Here is a 15,225-nt window from a genome sequence, read left to right as displayed (position 1 = left end):
AAAACATTTTAACTCAGAAAATAAGACGTTGTGTTGATGGTTACCGTATTTTCCGCACTATAAGGCGCACCGGATTATAAGGCGCACCTTCATTGAATGACCTATTTTAAAACTTTGTCCATATATAAGGCGCACCGGATTATAAGGCGCATACAATAGACGCTACAGTAGAGGCTGGGGGTTACGTTATGCATCAATTAGATGGAGCTGCGCTAAAGGGAATGTCAACAAAACAGTCAGATAGGTCAGTTCAACTTTATTAATAGATTACAACCCAGCGTAGTTTAAGGTAAAACATGTAGTGCAATGTTAATGTACCCCACATAGTGGGGGGGGGGGACTTTTCCTCGATTCAATAATAATAATAATCACAATATAGTAACACTCGAAATAGTGCAAAGCGATAACAATATATCAATAACTCAACGTTGCTCAAACGTTAAAATCACACAACACACAAAATAAACGCGTAAAGCTCACTTTACTAAGTTATTCCTCTATTCCCGTGTTCTTCTGCGTGACTGATCGCCTTGAGTTTAAACTCTGCGTCATATGCGTGTCTCTTAATAGGAGCCACTTTGGGGTCTTTACATAAAAAACAAATGGAAATGAGATATATATAACGGTATATATCCAGCATGCACCGCGCGCGGAAGAAAATGAAGTAGGCGGCTGCTTACCGTAGTTGCGAGACCTGGCTCAATATTGGTCCATATATAAGGCGCACCGGATTATAAGGCGCACTGTCAGCTTTTGAGATAATTTGAGTTTTTTAGGTGCGCCTTATAGTGCGGAAAATACGGTAATTTTATATCAGGCTTATAATCATTATTATAACTCTCATAATTGTTGGTAATATTTGTATTAGTTTGTTTTCCAGAATAACATTCTCTGTGAATTTAAAATCTGTTTGAGGGGATAAAAAATTAGTTAGATCCTGTACAGGACAGGAACCTGAATTGTCCAATGGTGGACCAGCAGTGGTCTACAGTCAGTGGTGTGCAAACCTTTAAATGCCAGTAGACCAATATATGCTCACTGTCTGGGACATGTATTTGCACAATGTATTGGTATCGGTATCGCTGATACCATCCTGAATTTTACTCAGTATTGGAAAATCTGGAAATCTGTGGTATCGAACTTCACTAGTTTACTGTGGATAAACACCTGAAGTTGTTTCATATAACTGATTCACATAGTGAAGACATCACAGATCTAGTCAGTGTCTTCATCTAATGTGTTTTAATTCTTTGAAATATCATATTTATTCTGTTAAAATATTGTTATGTATTGTATCCAGACAACGCATAGAAATGTAATCTAAATAAGCCTATAATAACCTTACAACTACTTTATTATAACAAATAGTATATATAATAATTAAAACCATTGCTAAGACAGCATTAATGAAGTGTACTGGTCCATACCTGACAAAGCCCTCCATGGCCTCCTGCACACAGCATCCTTGACTTGGAGTACTGCCTGTACCAGGACTTAAAGCATGTTTTTTGATCTATAATACTGACGTCTACCTCCATCAGACTTTTACTGGGTGTTCCATTGGTTTTTTGCTTCCCCCAGCCAGCAACACTGCATTTCGATTTGGCCTTGAATTCCTTGTCCTTCTTTGGTAAGGAAATGCAGCTGATTGCTTTGCTCTTTTGGGCAGTTCTGTTTAGCTGAAGTGAAACACATGTTGGTTAACCATTCTATTTATTAACTTTTGTTTATGACACTTTATATATTAGTCTAAGTCCTTCTGGCAAATGTGAATGTCCATTAGTGGAATGGTTTAGTTACTGGAGTGGCAAACCCTGTCTTCAACGCAGAAATCTAGGGTTCAATTCCCTGCCCAGGTAGGCTCACAATGCTATTCCAATAGGAGTATTGCCATAAGGACTTTTAACACTTGATTGCCTATATCTGTAACATATTTAAACACTAACAGTCACTCAGAATATGAGCATATTCTGTTGCTATTAATATAAATGTATTTGGTCTGAATGTGTCCCCACTATGCCTATTCAAAAATGGGTTTCCACAAATACTTAGTGCTCACTGAAATTGTTTCAAAAGACATGGATTTTCAGTCTGTTTGCTTCCAGATATTCTGTTTGATTTATGGATTTGTTCAATCAAAAGCACACTTGATTTAACATGATGAATTATTTATTAACCTGTAAAACTGGAAATGAAATGATAACTTAAAATAATACTGGTCTGACATGAGGAGAGACACTCACATGTTATATATTTACTTACTGTAATTCTACTAATATTGTTTTTGTTGTTATTATTGGTTGTTATTTTTGTCTTACTGCTCAGATTACAAACGTTCTCTCAATCTGATTTTCTCATTTTCACACAGTAATTTACAAAGTGTAGGATATTTTCACTGCGTACGTTTTTGCCAATTCATTATTGTGCAGTGGGGTCTTTGGAACTTTGTGTGTGCTGTTTACCTGTAGCAGCATGATGTCACTGCTCAGAGTTTTGGAGTCATACATTGGATGAATGTGGTAAAACTTCACTGCAATTCGGCCTGGAATTTTGTCACTGTTCGGCAAGTTGTGAGCACCCAACACAACCGTTAGCTCTGTACTCCTGTTAGAAACAAGTGAACAGTAGAGAAAATGGTGATTATTTTTTCTTCACCCTGTGTTTACAATGTAATTAAAGGACTATAGTTATAATTATACATAAGATGTAAAATATCCTGTGTCAATCAATTAGAGCTTCACATAGGGCCCACCACACTCTCTGCCTACCTGCAAACACCAAAATTCCTGTGGAATCCTACACCTCAACAAGAAGGAGGCTGTGGTCGTTTATGATCTGATCAGCAACCTGCTATCCATAACAACTACGGTTACTCACTGAGTCCATCACATGAGTATCCAAACCAGCCACTGTATCACTAGCTCTTCACAGGGGTCATCAGGTAGGCACCTCCCCTCATCAGGGTTTCACTGAATTAAGCCCACAACACCTGGCATCACAGACCCACCCCCTCCAAGCCAGCCTTACAGTCCTACCTTACCATACTGGCCTCCCTGGTGACTAAGGCTGTACCTAGCCCCACTGGAACAGTTAATGCATGCTCAGTGCAACCAGTTTCATGTGAACTTTACATGCTACAAAAATAGTGTTACTAATAAGTGAAGTCTATACTGTCATACATTTAAAACAGCATTGATTTAACTCTTAACACTGTAACTTTGCTGTAAAACTTATCAAATTATTTATTTATTTATTAATTTTTATACCAGTTTACTGACACAGGGCTTTATACATATATCTGACACTTTTCCATTATGCAAACAGACCGGGGAGCCTGCAAATGCTGAGGAAACACCCTCTATATTTTATGAAAATAAATATTTTTTAAATTAAAATCACAAAATTTGCTTTTAGTTGTTTCTTGCTTTACAAAATTAACAAACCATTTTACAAAAAGACTTTACTAGGATTTACCTAAGTGTACTCCAAAAAAGTCAGCTCGCAACAAAGAAAATTCTCTAATGTCAAAATATCTAATAATTCTAATTTGTAATTATGCTTCACCTGATATAATCGCTTAAAACTAGTCAAACTATTCAGAAATATTCTGAAATAATTAACAGCACACATCATTTAGAATGTAATCACATCATGTGCCCTTTATTTCTCTGAAGTCGCAGGCCACAACGTTGAGAATGGGAATGTGAAACTGACTCAATGTGAAAATGTTACTAAGCATAGAGCTTACCAATTGTAGCAGTGTGCAGCCGTCATGACGAAGTGTTCAGACACCAAGAAGCCACCACAGATGTGTCGACCATTTCTTTGAACTGAAACCATATAGGGTCTGGAGTGTGGTTTAGCCTCTGTGCCATTCACTATGTCCATACCTACAGAAGCTGTTTTGAAGAAAGAGTTCAAATAAAAGCTGTGATTCAATCTTCTATGAGACTCCTGTTTAATGATGGTACGACAAGTAATCTGAACTAGAGATTTCAACGTTAACATAATCAGTGGTCATTGGCATTTTATAAAAAGTTAATTTAGTCCATTATTGTGAATTTTTATTAAGACAGAGTAAATGAGGTCAACGGAAGCCTACCAGATTGGCACAAACAATGCTGCAGAGCAACCACCAGCAGAAGCAGCGAGATGAGAGCCATTATGTGACAGCGAAATTTTCTACAGATACATGGGGTTATTTATATATATCTGGGTGGGTAAGTTAAGCCCACCACAAATACTCACACCTCACAAATGTTGACTCAGCATCCTCTTATGTTTGTGATAATATATGACAAACCGGCATATTCACCCCCCTGCTACAGGAGCGAAAAAGAAACGCATTTCTTGCCATGGTTTCATTTCAAAGACCAGTAAGGGATATCCAGTTGTGTGCAAAGGTCAGAGACCACTGTAAGACTGTCAAGCTGTTTGAAGCAAATTTTACATACTGAGTTTGTGAAGAGGTTGCTGGTACCCTGTCAGAGAAGAGGGAACATAAATGTAGCTTATTCTATTACAGTTGGTTTTAGAAATGTGTTTGTTTCATACACCCCATTTAAAATCCTAAATACTGTTTTTTTTTGTGTGTTTTATATGACACAAATTTGCATCTCACCTTAGGAGAATGTAATGTACCTTTAGGGAACACAGTTGACTGATTGTACCTTAATAATACTGTTACACTCTTTGTACTTTTAGTTAACAATAATGTACCTCTACCATACCGTTTTTCTGAGAGTGTTCGTTTTCCTTCTTATGACCGTTCCATAATGATTTTTAGTTTGTACAGGAAATTCCACACAGAAACACAACCGAAACTTCATGGGGATTTTTACGGAGCCCCTAAAGTGACATGGTGGGTTTATTTAGCAAGTCGTGGCTACTATATAGTATTTTGAGGCCACAAAATAATATATTGAGGACACAAAAGGATTTCATAAGGAAAGCGTTGCTCTCTGGTTGTTTATGTTCAGAAGTACTGCATTTTTAAGAGATAAGAGTAATTATTGTCATTATACACTAGTATAATAAAAATTTATTGACAGTCTTCCAGAAATCAGGAGATATATTTATACATACAAATTTACATGGACAGCACATTAGTCAGCAGATTTGAGGTAGATGTTGCAGTAGACATTACAATCACAGGTGCAAGCAGAAATGTGGTAGGGACCCCAAGGTAGAATGGTATGTTAAAGGGGAAAAGGACTGTTGATTGTGCATACCTGAAGTGTAACTTGTCTGTAGGTTTTTCTTCATTGTTTGAATTAGCACAGAAACTCATTTGATACATGAGTTGTTTAGTTTTGAAACACTTTAGGTCTGTGATTACTTTCTTCCAGGTCAGTGCTCTCCCGAATTTAGAGTCAGTGCAATCTACAGCAAAAATAAGTCAATATTACCCACTCGTGGAGCAGGACAAGAGCAATATCCTCATCTCAGTTCATGCTTTTCAACGTTTGGCTGTCTCTTCATTTTCTAAAATCCTCAAATGAGCAGAGAGAAAAAGCCAAGCATACGGACAGAGACACTTTTTTTTACATTTACAGACACTGGGACTTCGCAAACACATTAGACCGGTTTAGAGCATGCCAACACCTTGGAGAGCAGCAAACGTGAGGAAATGTTTTTTGAAGGTAATTACTTAAGTGTGTTGCATAAAATCCCTCAAACGCTTAACTAGGGGAAAACAGTAAGGGATTTACTGCACTTACTGTTTTTACTAACTGAGAAATTGTGGCAGTAAAGGTTGACTGTTTCCATGACAACAAGGAAGCGTTCACTCATTGCCGTTGCTGAAGAGCTGTTTTACTAAGTAACTACACATTACTCAGAAGGTTAAGAGTACAGTCTTTATCTTGAAAGGTTACACAATCAAAAATCTCCAATAACAAAAGATGCTTTTGGACCCTGCGTTGAAGTTTGCAAAAGTTTAGAATGATATAGCCCTATAGAACATGATTCAGATCCCCCTGGAATAATGGGCATGTGTTGAAATGTAGGATTTTAGAGTCTGGTTGCCCAGTGACTGAATGGACAAAATATTACAATTTTTAACTCAAAATAATTACTGTAAAAATAATCTCAAAATTACTATGATGTTATATATAAGTCTTGTATTGTATTTACCAACTGGCTGAAAGTCTTTATACAAAAGTAGGAGTCAATAAGAAAAAAAAAAAGAAAAAAAATCAACTAAAAATCTTGGCTTTTAACGTGGCCTCACAACATCAGTGACATATATCTCTCATGACCCAGAGACAACGCCAGAAGCTTCTTCCCTGGGCCAAGGAGAAAAAAGGACTGGACTGTTGTTCATTCGTCTTGTTTTCAGATTAATGTAAATTTAGCATTTCATTTGGAAATCGAGGTCCCAAAATGTCCCAGAATGGAGAGGCACACAATCCAAGCTGCTTGAGTCTAGTGTGAAGTTTCCACAATCAGTGATGGTTTGGGGAGACATGTGGTCTACTGGTGTTGGTCCACTGTGTTATATCAAGTCCAAAGTCAGTGCAGCCGTCTACCAGGACATTTTAGAGCACTTCATGCTTCCCTCTTCTGACAAGCTTTATGGAGATGTGGGTTTCATTTTCCAGCATGAACTTGCACCTGTCCACACTGCCAAAAGTACCAATACCTAGTTTAATAACCACAGTATCACTGGGCTTTATTGGCCAGCAAACTCGCCCGAACTAAAACCCATAGAGAATATAAGGAATTGTCAAGAGGAAAATGAGAGACACCAGACCCATCAATACAGACGAGCTGAAGATCCTTATCAAAGCAACCTTGGCTTCTATAACACCTCAGCAGTGCCACAGACTGATCACCTCCATGCCACACTGCATTGATGCATGCAAAAGGATCATTTGTTACATTTCTCTTATATAATATTCTAATTTTCTGAAATAATGACTTTTGGGTTTTGATAATCATCAGCATTAAAATAAATGAATCTATGAAATGAAATGAATCTATGAAAAGAAATGAATCTATGAGTTTCACTTTTTGAATTGAATTACTGAAATAAATATATTTTGATGATATGCTAATTTAGAGAGATGCACCTGTATGTCATATACTTCAGCAGTACTGCTGTGTCTGATCCACATCTCCCAGAATAAGTTATTCATTCATTCATTCATTATCTGTAACCGCTTATCCAATTCAGGGTCGTGGTGGGTCCAGAGCCTACCTGGAATCATTGGGTGCAAGGCAGGAACACACCCTGGAGGGGGCGAAAGTCCTTCACAGGGCAACACACACACACACACTCCTACGGACACTTTTGAGTCGCCAACCCACCTACCAACATGTGTTTTTTGGACTGTGGGAGGAAACCCACACAGACACGGGGAGAACAAACCAACTCCCAGAATAAGTTATAATAATTATTATTTATTTTATTATGATTGATCCGCTGAATGGTTCTTGGCCCTCAAATTGAATCTGACCAGAAAGTGAGAATTCTGTACAAGAATCGCACACACACAAATAAATCTCTAAGGATTGGTTTTATCCACACAGCTGGTTTTTTAAATGTAATATTGAACTGGAAGATTGGAAGATTACAATTGTTCATCCAGTAGGGGATTCAACCCACAAGTCAGTTGATTAGTCGTGTGGATGCTCGCCGTTTGAACCATCACAGGCAAGTGACTCAAAGACTCAAAACTAAAATAAAGACAAATTATGAATGTGGTGTGAAGGAGATTAGATGAGTAATTTTGTTAGATAGAATAAAAAACAAAAGCGTAGAAAGTAGAAACAAATAACAGGTAAAAACAGTTTATTACAGAAAAGGGAGGCTGTAATACAATGGTTGAAGCTAGGAACAAAACCCACTCAGAGAACAGTGGGTAAAAGTACAACATTTTAAACCAAAAGGATTTCCTAAGTAAAATTATAAAAGGTAAAGGTAAAGCAAAGGGGAGAAATGTGTGAGAGAAACCTCTGTTTAGCCTCACACTGGATAGAGATGTGTTTTTTTCTTTCTTTTTGTTCTTAGAGAAGAGGCTACCAGAGCCTACCCGGAATCACTGGGTGCAAGGCAGGAACACACCCTGGAGGGAGCGCCAGTCCTTCAAACACTCTCCGAAAGAAAAGGCATGGTACAGGTACAATATTATTCACTAAAGGTACAAACTGTGTAAATGTACCTTTAAAGATACAACAGTGTTTAAAAGTCCAGTATTGCTCCTTAAAGGTACATTACACACATAAAACGAACCACATAACCTTATGTTCTCCCTGGGGTGTGTGTGGGGTGGGGGACAGTGTGAGTAGAGGGCTTCTCAGACGTGCCGAGTATGGACACTCCCAGAGCCATGTCACCTTGGTGCAAACACAGCAGCATGCATCCGCTGTTCCTCTTCTTCCAATGGCTTTGCTCAGAGACACAGCCTTAGTAGGTGACCACTCTGAGGGAGCCGATGGCATTCTCCATCAGTGTTCTTTGGCAATTCAGGGACACGCACCTCTTTTTCTAGGCCACAGACTGAGGCCTGAAGCTCTTGTTCTAACACTTTCAGGGTTCAGAGATCAGAGGTTTCTTTCATGTCCAGGGTGTAGCATCGAGCATCGCTGGACTAAACTACAGCTTCTTAATTTGCTACATAACATAGAAATATATATTTAGCTGTTTAACGAGTGCCTTGAGGCAATGGCTCTCTTAGTTGAACCTCTCTGAAATGATGACATTATATTTAATTTACTAGATTTGACAAGACAAAGAATCAGTGTTCTTTTAGGAGTAAATGAACCAAACCAAAATTGTTACATTTCTGAATCATGCCTTTGCAATTATGACCAAACAATTTTGCTTTCACAATCTTCCTACACGAGTTTCTCACAAGAGCATAATTATTTCAGCATAACCTAAAGTCATTCAGAGAACTTCAACACTGAGCTGGATAAGCAGTTACAGAAAACTAATGAATGAATGTATACCATGTGAAACATGAGAATGTTTTTATAAATCAGTGGAAATTATGGAAGGTTCAATTACATGGTTTGAAAAGCTTTTGAATAAGCATTTTTTCAGAGGGAATATGTTGAATTCATGTTCCTTTCTTGCCCCCTGGAGACCTTATGACCCCTTATCCAGATTTATCCAGAAGAGTGCCTATCTCGTTGGAAAATCTAAGGCTCAGGGACGCAGAAGAGAGCTGAATAAGAAGTGCAGACCAATTTGGATCAGTTACTCTGAGAAACTAGAATAGAGAAGAAAATGTAGCACCCATGTGCAATTGCAGTGTCACTCCAGAAGAGAAGAGCAGAATGAATCGAGAGAGAAGAAATAGGGATTCACTCCAGCATGAATCTATTTTAAATAAGTTTACAGCCATTGCCTCAAAACAATAGAACATTTTTCAGCCAATGTTTTATTTCTGTGTTTATATTAGCAAATTAGGAAGCAGCCCAGCATCACTAGATTCCATGCCCCAAGCATGAAAGAAACCTCCAACGTTTGAGCCTGGAGTCCAGGACAGACGTGCCTGTGGTTTGCCAAAGGGTGCAGATCCAGTGATGAGAAGGCCACAGGCTCCTGCAGAATGGTCCTCTGAATATGACTGTGTCTCTGGCCAAAGGCATAAGAAGAAGAGCTCAGAACTTTTGCAGCATGAAACACTAAATAAAGCAGGAATCAAAAACAAGGACAGAAATACAGACCACAAACATACCACAATCTCAATACACAGAATCTTCTACAATGACCCACAAACAGGAACCACAGACATGGACTATAAGACAACCACTCAAACAAGAAACACCTGAGAATTCATAAGGAGGGGGCAGACCACAAAGAAGACAAGGAGACAACGGAGCAAAGGTGGAGACAAGGAAGAAACAGGAACAAAACAAAACAAAGAGCCATGTGCTAATACATACTTGACAAACACAAGAAACAATGAGACACAGACAGCAGGAAAACACTAGACAGAGCTATACATGACAATTTAATAATTATCATTAGGAGACTTTTAGAATTATTAAACCTATTATTAAACTCAGCATTCTCTTCTTCTTGTTAATATATGACAAACCGGCTTATTCACCTCCCTGCTTCGATAGCAGAAAAGAAACTCATTTCTTGCAATGGGTTCATTTCAAAGACCACTAAGAAAGATGACAAGTAAAGGATTGTCTGTTGCACTGGTATGAATGGAACCAGAGATATGGGAAGTTTGGGTGCTGAGGGTACTGCAGCACCTCCTGCTTTTCAGTGTTGTTTGAAATTCCACTGATATAAATATCAAGTATATAACATCGCTGCTTCATTGGAATTATTTACTGTAGTTTACTAACATAAACAATCATGGCCCCTCATAAGTGTTATAAAAATTATAAAAGATAGAAAAGCCAACAATTTAGAGGAAATTCAGTTTTCCTGTTATTGGGATGTTATTAGTAAACCTTACTTTAGCCCTAGAGAACATTGTTTCTGATCCAAAGGGAATAATTGGCATGTGTTTTTACTGTAGAATCTGGAGGCTGGTTGTTCAGTGACTTAATGCCCAAAATATTACAATTTTAATCTCAAAATAATTACTATATAATAATCTTAAAATATTATGATGTCGTATGAAGTTTTGTATTTTACTCAGTGACTGGCTCTAAAATTTTGTAGAAATGTGTGTTGCTTTAAAAGTAGATTTACAAAAGTAGAAGTCACTAATGAAGTGAAAAAAACTAAATGAAAAATGTTTAAATAAAATATTTCATTTGATGTCACAACATACATTACATATGTGCTGCCAAAAATTACAGCAGCATTAATGAAAAATGATAGGTCCTCAGTTGGCAAGTATGTCATTTAAAGATGACGTTCCAGTAACATACAAGGAAAAGTGAAAACAATGAGATGGGAAATGAAAAGATGATATAGAGGGATGACGTGAAAATGAGAAGCCCAAAAGGGGAGCTGACATTTGGCACCACCAAAGGTCCGAAGCAGGAGAGAGCAAGTTTTTCCAACATGGAAATGATGTGAGTTTGCAGGGTAAATACAGTATAGGACTCAGGAGGAGGTGGGTGTGGTCCAACTTCTAAAGTTTTGTTATTACTTAACTCAGAGGCTCTCAGGCTTTTTAGACCAAGTACCACCCATTATCAAACCAAAACCTCCAAATACCACCTTTGATTTTTACCACATAAATATGTGGCCCCTGGTTCTTCTTCTGTTCCAGGGGCATAAGGCCAAATCCTGCCTGAAATTTTGCATGTGTTTTTTGCTTTTTATGTATTTGAAATGTGCATGCTAAACACAAAATTAACTAAATTTTTTACTAAGAATTATTGAAGATTAAATTGTTCTCTTGGACCGTTCTCAAAGTAATTATAATTTAAAAATATCCAAAAGGTCCAAAATACACCCTCCCTCTTCGGGGAGACGTGTTCGTTCCGGAAGAGTCGCAGAAACAAGTCGAGTGAAGTTCTAAGCAAATCAAAGTATTTATTTAACAATACTGGATCCAGGAGAACTTAATACATGAAAAAACAGTCTAATGCCCTTTCCAAGTAAAGCTCTGACCTCTTCCAAATCTGACTCCACAGTTATACCCCATATGATGTATCCCCTTGCTGGTGAGGCGTTTCTGGCTGATTAGCATATGTTAATATGCATATTTTCACGTTAGTACTCAGGTCGTTCGCGTGCAAGTTTCACATGCATCCCTTGACCCCAAAAACATTCATCACATCCAGTCTTGACAATGGACCTTTTCTTCCCATGCCTCCTTCTCCTGGAGGAAAATTTAGAGAGTCCCTAATGGACTTCAGGGTCACCCCGTGCCCCTACACTTCAGCCGTGCTGACCAACGCTTGTGATTAATGTGAGCATGCTAAAAGCCTATAGTGCACGTGTTCAAGGTTAGATGTTTAAGAATTTAAGAAGGTGAGCCATAATGCCAGTTAGTCGTGCAGAATCTAAAATGTTTACTACATGTGTAAATACTGGTTAGTCATTCATATGAGTGCATATAAGATACAAGATTTCACACAATGAATATGTAGTTATAATTTCTAGTTTTAACTAATCATCATTTAAGGATATTTGTCCACTAACACAAAGTAATAAAATTGTTTCCTACAACATTATTAACAATAATTACTACAGTAACAATAACAACAACTAGGCCTAAACTGAATGTTTTAAACACAATTATACATTTATGAGAACACATAAATATTATGGGGAATAAGCATGCTACAGGTGAAAACAGCACAGCAGAGGCTTGAGGCAGGTGCTAACATCGGCTCTCTGCACTTGTGGCAGTAGGTGAAGGAGGGGCGGTGTTAAACCTTGTTTTAGGGCTGTAATTTTGTGAAGAATGGCCACATTTTCTTCTATTTTGTCTTCGGGTGTACATAATTCTTATGTAATACTTTTTCTCTATTTTTGCCTCTGGATTTAGTCTTCTGAGTATTTCTTGGGCTTGGTCTTGGCTTGTTTTTCTCAATTTTGCTTTGCTCTTTTTATAATAAAATCCAAATTGCTCACGTCTGCCACTAGCTTTTGGTTACATCCAGTAAGCAACTGAAACTGGGCTTTCTTTACATTTGATACATCTCCTCAAAATACTAGGGGATCGCATTCCCTCCTTGAAAAAAAAAGAGGAGGAACACTGTCCCCCAACACGCCATTCCCTTACAGACGTAACTACGGTGTATGTAAAGCACTCCCTGTGAAACTCCACATCATGTAATCCTGGGTTCTGAAAAAGCTCAAAAACCTAAATTTAAATCAACAGCCTGATTTCGATCTGTTAAATATTTTGAGGCTCCTGGGGTAAAATATTTACTGCAGTTTTCATCACCAAATGAAACAATCCCAACTGCAGTGCCGTTTGTCACATCCTGGCACTTTTTTGGTTGTTTTCCCCTTCTATGTGGCTCTTTCTGTCTATCATTGCTCATTTCTCCGTTGTCTTCAGTTCTGTCGGTCATGTTATCTGTCTATCTCCGTAGTTTTCCCCGTTGTCGTTTCATTTCCTTTGTCGTCGTTTAGCTTTGTTTTCTGTCTGTCCTATTTACCCCGTTTATTTCTTAGTGTCCAGTCAAGCTTGTTTACCTTCTGTCGAAAGTGTCTTTGTTTTGTTAATTTTCCGTGAATAAACGTTTACTGTGTTTTAGCGAATGCGTCCGCCTCCGTCAGTCCGCCCCTCCGTGATCCTGACAGAATGACCGATCACAATACGGACACAGCTAGCACGGACTACTCGTTTAAGGGATGTGTTATTCACCGGACTCCGTTTCTCACAGGCCTCAGAGATCCCGTGGAGGAGGCTTTAAGAGCAGCCTCTGAATGGAGTCAACGGCTGCAGCTCATGCCCGGTGCGGTTCCTTTCCCCCGAACAGAGGACTCGATTCATGAATCGAGTAATTGCTCCAGCGGGAATCGACGGATCCGGAGGAGAAAGCGGGCTGGAGTCTCCCCCTCGCTGGAGGATTATCCCCTCAGGTCCGGGGAAATTCTTGGGGGGGGTTAAGGGTAGGGGCTGTTAGCCTCCTACCTCAGGACAACGGAGGTGAGGCTAACAGGGGCGCACCTCTGGGGGAATCCCTCAAAAGTGCACCCATCAGACCCCCTAAACCCGCTAAATCTGCAACTCGTGCTCGGCGAGCAGCACGAGCACCTTCTTCGCTGGACGTCTCAGCTTCTGTTCCCATGAGAGCGGCGCCAACGGCCGCTCCAGTCTCCGTAAGCGCGGCTCCTCCAGCCGCTTCTGTCTCCTTGAATGCGGCGTCCGCCTCTCCTGTCTTCGTGAGCGCGACACCCGCCTCTCCTGCCTCCGTGGACAACATAGCAGATTCCTCTGCCTCCGTGGACGTCGTCGCACATCCTCCTGCCTCCGTGGACGACGTCGCAGATCCTTCTGCCTCCAGTGTCTGTTCCTGTCTCTGTCCTTGTCCCTGTGCCCGTGTCAGCCTTTGTCTCCGTTCCAGTCCCTGTCACTGTATTCATGTCTGTCCCTCTGAATGTCTTGGTTCCTGTTCCCCTGCCTAGTCCTGTCCAGTACCCTGTAAGCCCAGTCCAGTACCCTGTTAAACCCTCTGTCCAGTCTCATGTTCAATTCCCTGTTAGTCCTGTCCAGTCAACAGTTAAACCCTCTGTCCAGTTCCCAGTCCCGTCATGTGTATCTGCTCCTGTTCCATCTCAGTTTCCGTTTAGTGTTCAATCAAATGTCCAGTCTATCTTTCAGTCCCCTGTCTCTACTCCTGTCTTCTCTCGTTCCCCATCTATTCTTTCTGGTTCTGTCCGATGTCCGTTTAAGTCCAGTCTCTTATCTCCATTTCCATTTCCTGTCCTATCATAAGTCTTCTAGTTTAGTTTTTTGTCTTGTTCTTCTGGCCCCCTCCTGCGCCAGCTCCTGGAGAGTCTAGTTTTTCGCGCTCCGGGAGTTGCGCGTCTTGGGGGGGGGCGTCTGTCACATTCTGGGACTTTTTTGGTTGTTTTCCCCTTCTATGTGGCTCTTTCTGTCTATCATTGCTAATTTCTCTGTTGTCTTCAGTCCTGTCGGTCATGTTATCTGTCTATCTCCATAGTTTTCCCCGTTGTCGTTTCATTTCCTTTGTCGTCGTTTAGCTTTGTTTTCTGTCTGTCCTATTTACCCCGTTTATTTCTTAGTGTCCAGTCAAGCTTGTTTACCTTCTGTCGAAAGTGTCTTTGTTTTGTTAATTTTCCGTGAATAAACGTTTACTGTGTTTTAGCGAATGCGTCCGCCTCCGTCAGTCTGCCCCTCCGTGATCCTGACACCGTTTCACACCAAAAGGCCCTTGCTGAGTCTTGCTGTAACACAAGGAATATGCACTTCCACAGGAGTCAGTTCTAAATGTCTTTCCAATATGTGTACTCTTATGAAAGTCTGTTTAGGCCAAATTTCAAACTTTCCTCTCATACACATGATCTGTTCTCACACACACTATAAATCCTCTCACACACACTATCAAACCCTCACACACACACCACCAAACTGTATCATACTACGGAATGAACGAGACTTTGATAGTAAGTGTATATGAGTTTGACAGTCAATAAAGAGACTTTTGATGGTAAGTGTGTGAGAGTTTGATGATCTTGTTTTCTGATTGGTCCACAGAGCTGTTATTTAAATGTTCTGTTTCTGAGTTGCTAATAGTAAAATATGTCCCTCCCCTGTGCGTGGGTATTTTCCTAAATGGAAACTGATACAAAAAAATCATAAATATCAAATATGA

The 15,225-nt window shown here is 39.6% G+C and overlaps 1 protein-coding gene across 1 annotated transcript; it reads right to left on the bottom strand.

Moving 5' to 3' along the window:
- Positions 1-1,104: 1,104 nt before the first annotated feature.
- Positions 1,105-4,163, bottom strand: LOC136671368 (granzyme B-like). Its single transcript, XM_066647041.1, has 5 exons — positions 4,126-4,163; positions 3,749-3,928; positions 2,463-2,604; positions 1,428-1,679; positions 1,105-1,167 (listed from the first exon to the last, which is right to left on the bottom strand). The coding sequence occupies exons 1-5, from the start codon at positions 4,161-4,163 to the stop codon at positions 1,105-1,107; spliced, it is 675 nt and encodes a 224-aa protein (XP_066503138.1).
- Positions 4,164-15,225: the final 11,062 nt, after the last annotated feature.

This window comes from Hoplias malabaricus, chromosome 16, assembly GCF_029633855.1.
Source record: "Hoplias malabaricus isolate fHopMal1 chromosome 16, fHopMal1.hap1, whole genome shotgun sequence".
Lineage (NCBI taxonomy): Eukaryota > Metazoa > Chordata > Actinopteri > Characiformes > Erythrinidae > Hoplias > Hoplias malabaricus.
The sequence above is the reverse complement of the archived record's forward strand: the minus strand, read 5'-3'. Positions and strand labels throughout refer to the sequence as shown.